Raw genomic sequence first — 6,000 nt, 5'->3', positions numbered from 1 at the left:
TTATCTAAATTATGAGTTAACTGCAAGGATATGTAGTTTTCTCTAATGATGGATGTCTGCCTGCCTTGTCCTCGCCGAGGCCTGGTTTCTGCAAGGCTGTGCCTGCCTCGAACGACAGCAGGCAAGAGGCAGCGCTCTCGTATTCCTGGTGGCTCTTAGTATCAGCCGGCGGGGTTTGTGTGTGCAAATTTAAATCCCAACACAGGCTGCCATCCCCGTCTTTAGCAGAAGAGGTTAAACTATTAAACCCACGAATCTTGAGCCATTAAACCAGCAGTCGCTAACTTATGCAACATAAGCAAAATTTCAGCAGAACCACAAATAATTGCTTTCAATGCGCTCACCAGCTCAAACCAAACATAATCTGATCAAAACCAGATCACCCAGGTCTTTCCCATGTTCCCGCTCGGATGCCGGCTTGGGGTGGGGAGTGCGTCTGGCTTTTTCTCGAGGGCTGGAAGAGGTTACACAAGCCTAGATTTCTTTTCTTTTTGAAGAAGAACAAATGGACAAGCAAACACCTCAGTTGCTTCTGCCTCTGTTAGATTTGCAACTTTTTTTTCTTCTTTTTCTGGCGTCCCCTTTCCCCTGAATGCAGTCGGGTCTGTGTTTTGGAACAGATCGTTCTTTCCCCCTCTGTTGTAAGGACACGATGTTGAGGTTTCTGAGCCCTGAGGTAGCAGGAGCCAGGTGCTAGACTGATGGGTTTTTTGTGGCTGTCTTAGTTCAAAGGTAATTTGGAGCCTGGGTTATTTCTTGCTTTTCTTCTAACTATGTTGACTCCCAGCGGCGACGCTTAAGTGAACGGAGCGCCGGAAAGATGCCCAGTCCGAGGACGAGGTCGTGCCAGGCTCTGTCCACTGTAATAGCTTCATCAGCTCTATTTAGTGAGCGTTTCTTTTCCTTTGTGCATGTGTCCAGGGCTAAAATCTGGCTGGTCCTCTCGCTCTCCCCCATGGTGTGAAAACTTTGCTGGTCTTCAAAATATACTTGAGACGACTTAATCTCTTCCCCCGCCAGGCTTTCAACTGTCAACTTTCATTTTCCTTCAGAGGATGAGTGTTGAATTTCCTTCCCACATCTTTTAATTTTTTTATTGTGCTGTTTTTAATACCGTGCTCACACTGTGCAAACCGATCTGCCGTCGGTTTCCACTTCTTTTATTCTCTGCGTTCCTGAAGTTACTCATCTAGTGTCTTAGAGAGGGAGAGAGGCCGGTGGCGAGGCGCAAATCAAACACTGCCCCCATTTTTGCAAACAACCAAGATCCTGGTGATCGCCAAACGAGTTCAGCGAGAAACCGGAGCTGGGACGCTACAAAGGACCGGCCAAGGTGCCTCTCCCGGCTGGCGCTGAGAGCGGAAGGGGACCCGGGCTGGGGGGAGTTTCGGACCCGCTGCCCTCGCAAGCACCTCCCCAAAGAAGTGGCGTGATGGCTATGAATGGGACAGCGTGCGGCTGTGTCCCAGGTTGGCGCGGTTTCCCCATCTCCCTGTTCATGAGCAAAGAGGGAAGTGTTTAATGAAGCCTTGGCAGGGAGGAGTGGGGTGAACCGAGGCTAGCATTTAAAAAAAAAAAAAAAAAAAAAAATCCCCATGTTTAGGAAATAAACTTCACTTTTGCACTTTTTTTTTTTTTAAATTTCCTAAATATGGGGATTTTTTTTTTTTTATTTTTAAACCATCTTTAGCTTTCCCTGAGCCGGACGGAGGGTGTGAGAGCTTGCAGAAACGGATAATTTGATTTCCTTCCCCTGCAGGTTCCCCGCGGTGGCCGAGCCCGGGTTCGGCGGGGTCTTTGCAGCACCTTCCGCGGGGGGCGGGGGCGGAGGCGGCGCCGCGCCCCGCCCCCCCCGCCGCGCCCCGCCCCCCCGCCGCCGCCGCCCGGCGCTCGCGCCGCGCGCGCTTAAAGCGCCGCGATGGGGGCGGCCGCTGAGACCGGCGGCGGCGGCGGGGCGGCGGCGATGGCGGCCAGGCGCGTCTTCCACCTCCAGCCATGCGGTGAGACCCGGCCCGCGCGAGTGCTCCCGCGGCGCTGTCAGGGGCGACATGCGTGCGCGCTACGTGTGTGTGCGCGCGCGGAGGCACTCGGTGTGGGTGTGTGCGCACCTGCGGGCAGTGTGTGTGTGTGTGTGGGGATGCACACGCACACGTGGAGGCGCTGTGTGTGTGTGTCTGCACACGTGGGGGCACTGGGGTGCGCGCACGTGGGGGCACTGAACGTGCGCGCACACTTGCGCTCACTCGCTGGCGGTTTAAAACCCGCCGAGCGGCGCGGGGGCGGCTGGGGCTGGGGCTGGGGCTGGGGCTGGGGCGGCTGGCTCCCGCCACGGGGAAGGGAGACTGCACTACCCCTTCCAGCTCGTCAACCCTGGTTCGCTTGTGAAATGGGAAGGGTGGGACAGTGCGCGGGTACCACGGTACAGAGATGTGTGTGTTTTATATTGTATGTAACCCCCCCGCGTGCACACACGTTATCTTAATGCATACTTGTGTGTGTGAGAGGGGGTGGGGGTTCATGCACGCACGTGTAAAAATCCTTCTCGTTTTTAGCCGCGCTTCAAAACGGGGTTCTATATTTGGTCCAAACTTTTTTGCAATCCGGCGAGCAGGCCCACTTTTTAAACATTGTGCAAGTTTGTTTCTATGTGTTGTGTTTTATTTAAACAAACAAGGGGAGGGGGGAAGATCCCTGTTACTTCCTCAGTCGCGGTGGGGTTTGTATTGCTGCTTTTTTCCCTTTTTTATGAGGCTTAGCTAACACTGGATTTGGAGTTTCCCATCTTCTGAAAGTGTTTTGCTCTGGAGTCGAGGGAGCTGTAGGTGGCACAGCTGCCTAGTTTACAAGGCTGTTTTGGAAGTGGTACTCGCACGTACCTGTAACTTTCTTTTTTCTTTGTCGGGTTTGGGGTTTTCCCCTCCGGTCGGCGTAAGAAATTTGCTGCGTCTCTTTAAAACCTGCCCCATTTCTCTCCAAACGCCAGCTTTCAAAAGAAACCGGATTGCTCACTTGGATCCACCAGCTCCCTTGCTCAGGCGCTTGGGTGTGAAGGGTTTTGGGTGTTAATTTTGGGGCGTTTTGCTGGAGTTTGATGTTTTCCAAACAGACAGTGTTGATGCCAGAAGCGTGCATGTGAATAATGTCTATCTGATGGCACTTTGGATGTCTTCCAAGCTTTCATCCTCATCCTTTTTAGATTACAGGAAGAGCTGCAGCGCCTGTTGTTTGGGGCTTTCTTTTTTCCAAAGGGTGTTTTTTTTTTTTTTCTGTAAAACTAGTGCCTCGCTGGCTTAAGATTTGAGCTGTTTTGTTGCTTCGCTGGAACAGTTACTATTCCTCCATAGGGAGCTGTTGACCCTGCTGGAATAAAATACTCTGGTCTGCAGCCAAAGCCCTCTGTATAATAGGCATTTATTTTGTGCTTCTCACCTGGGCTGTTCTTGCGGCCTGCTTTTGCAGCCCGGTCTCGCACACAGCTGTGTATTGGGACGAGCTGGGCAACAGTGGAAAAGTCTGCCCTTGTACACCTGTGGTCGTGTACAGCATGGCCTCATTTTTCTTTGTGGAGGAAGGGGGAGCCTTGGCTACACTAGCGCATCTTGGCCTTGATGGTCTCCGACACCGCTGGCCTTTGCGTAGCTGCTACTTCTTTTTTCTTTTTTAGTGATGACGTCGTACAGGAATAAATCCCCACCCCTGCTCCAGATTCACCTGCACCTGAGGTTTGGCACTGGGGATATTTTTGGTTCTTGACTAAGGCCTGAGGCTCCATGAGTTGAACGCGGTTAGAAACGCTAGGTTGACGTATAGGTGGGAAAAGCCAAGCCCAACTGCACTTTTCCAAGTACATTTGGAAAGCCGCTGTTGCACGGAAGGGTTGTGGTGTACTAACCTGCAAAGTGCTGGCGCCGCGGCTTATAGCAACCGGTTTGGAGGATTATGCAACTTATTCTTTCCGCGGAGTCCTCTATAATAACTTATAGTTTGCTCAGGGCGCCAACAAAAAAAAAAGCACTGCATCTTCAGAACCGCGGCATACCGAAATGGCTTGATCAAGTGTGCAATAGTCTGCTGGTGCTAGTTCAGGAGGGTCTACATCGCTCGCTTCCCAGTCATCTGCTTAGCTCCGAGTTCGGGCACTGAAGACGCTAAAGCTGTCGCTGTGTGTCTGCGCGCGTGGATTTGAATAACCCGCAAGTCCAGTAATTGCAGTACGCGCCTTCCTTGGAGTACCCCGGGGCACTGCTGTTCATGCACTTGGATTATAGGTCGTATTTAGATACGAGACGCGTAGCAAATGAAGGGGAAAAGTCATTTCCTCATTGTCCTGGGTGGGGTAAAAAAGACCTCTAGGATGTTGGCCATCGCTCTCTTTAAGGCAGCAGATATCTGTGCCATCCAACAAAAGCTACCGGCGCACGCAGCAGCAACCTGCTCAGCCACAATCCTTTCGAGAGAAGGAATGCTTCTCGACGCCTCGCTTCCTGCTAAAGGATTTCACTCGGAGTAATTATGGGACGTTGAATAACGCAAGCTGTTGCGATACGTTAGATGACACATCACATGAAACCAAGTCATCTGCCCTGTAAATAAATAGGTAAAGTACTGTGAACAAGTATGTCGGGCGGGGTCATGGAAACGCGGTCACGCCTCGTGATCCCGCGACGGGGAAGCCAAGCGGCACTGTTTGACCTGAGGACGATCGTGATGCCGAGCTCTCCTGAAAGAGCTCTGCGATCTCATCATGGAAAGCGGTTCTGTTTTCGTAGCTGATTGCAATGCTGATTTTAATCAACTTTTTCTTTTTCCACCTGCCAAGTTGAAACCAAGTTAAGGAGAGTCGGGCATGTAGTGCGAAGCTTCTGATAATCAGCAAATCCAAAATATGATGCAGTGTTTAGCAAACTGCCTACCTCCAAACTGTAACCATGGCAGGGTGGGTTTCTTCTGTTGCCTCTCCATGGTTATTTTTGTTGTTTTGTTTTGTTTTTTTCTTTTTCATGCTGAAAATGCTCAATGTCTGTCTCGCTTCTGGCCTTGCAAAGTCCTCCTGGATTCCAGGAGCGCAGCTGCGTGCCTGCCTTTTTGCTCATCAGGAATAAAGGTTTTGCAGCGAATACAGCCAGGAACACCTGTGCAGTGCTGTTGCCATCAAAACAAAGCTCACCGTTTTTTGTTTTTTTTGTTTTGTTTTTTTGTTTTTTTTATTTCCCTCTTCCAGCTGTGTGTGCTCTGTGAAAATTAATTGGAACCCAGTAAATTTAAATCCTGTACAGCACAAAAAGAAACGCAACTGGCTTCCTCTATTGCAGCTGATGGAGTTGGGTGGGTTTTTTGGGGGGGTGGGTTAGGAGAGCAACATCAAAAGCTGTGGATTGCTAAAGTAAGAAGATGGTGGCAGGGGAGGACGATGCCCCTGTGAGAGGGGCACTGAGGTGTCGCCATCCTTTGCAGAGCTTGCTGTACATCGGGGGTATCAAACCCGCCCTGTGCTCCAGGCTGGATATGCCATTCCCCACAGCTCTGCCCCATATTTCAGCAGCAGGCTCTAGCCCCTCTGCTAGCCTTGGGGGTCCGGACCCCAGGTTTTGACACCCTTGCTGTACATAAGTTTCCCGTCCGCCCTTAAGTTGTGCTGCGGCTTTGCGCAGGAGAGGTCGGCTCGGTGTAAAGCGGAGAGCACCTTGCCCTGCTGCATTACAATGTGGGCCTGGAGACCGGACTTTAGACTCGGCGGCCGGTAGCGAGATGGGTAAGCATTTGCATGGGGCGTTGCTCCCTTGTGATCTGATTTCTAATCACAGGATCCCCCTTCCTTCCTCTTCTGCCCTCCCCCGTCGTGTGCCAGCTATCTCTGGAAGAAGAGACCGTGTCAAGTCCCCACCCCTGCCAGCTCTCGCTCCAAGCTTCGTTTCGTCCTGTTTAGACTTTCGGGGGAAACTGGGGGAATTGGGGGCAGTTTCAAAGCTTTGTGACTAAAGCCCCCCACAACGGGCTATG

General features: G+C 51.5%; 1 protein-coding gene across 2 annotated transcripts in view; it reads left to right on the top strand.

Moving 5' to 3' along the window:
* Positions 1–1,871: 1,871 nt before the first annotated feature.
* SLC4A11 (solute carrier family 4 member 11) overlaps positions 1,872–6,000 on the top strand; it is a 152,145-nt gene continuing 148,016 nt past the window's right edge. The window contains exon 1 of one of the 2 annotated variants that reach the window (XM_090035102.1): positions 1,872–2,000. In XM_090035102.1, coding sequence (XP_089891228.1) covers positions 1,919–2,000 — 82 coding nt within the window. In that variant the 5' untranslated portion in view covers positions 1,872–1,918. Of the gene's footprint in view, positions 2,001–4,557; positions 4,598–6,000 lie in introns of those variants that run through there. The other variant, XM_090035104.1, reaches the window with a different exon arrangement.

This window comes from Crocodylus siamensis, chromosome 2 (genome assembly GCF_052110815.1).
Source record: "Crocodylus siamensis isolate JL-2025a chromosome 2, ASM5211081v1, whole genome shotgun sequence".
Classification (NCBI taxonomy): Eukaryota; Metazoa; Chordata; order Crocodylia; family Crocodylidae; genus Crocodylus; species Crocodylus siamensis.
The sequence above is the reverse complement of the archived record's forward strand: the minus strand, read 5'-3'. Positions and strand labels throughout refer to the sequence as shown.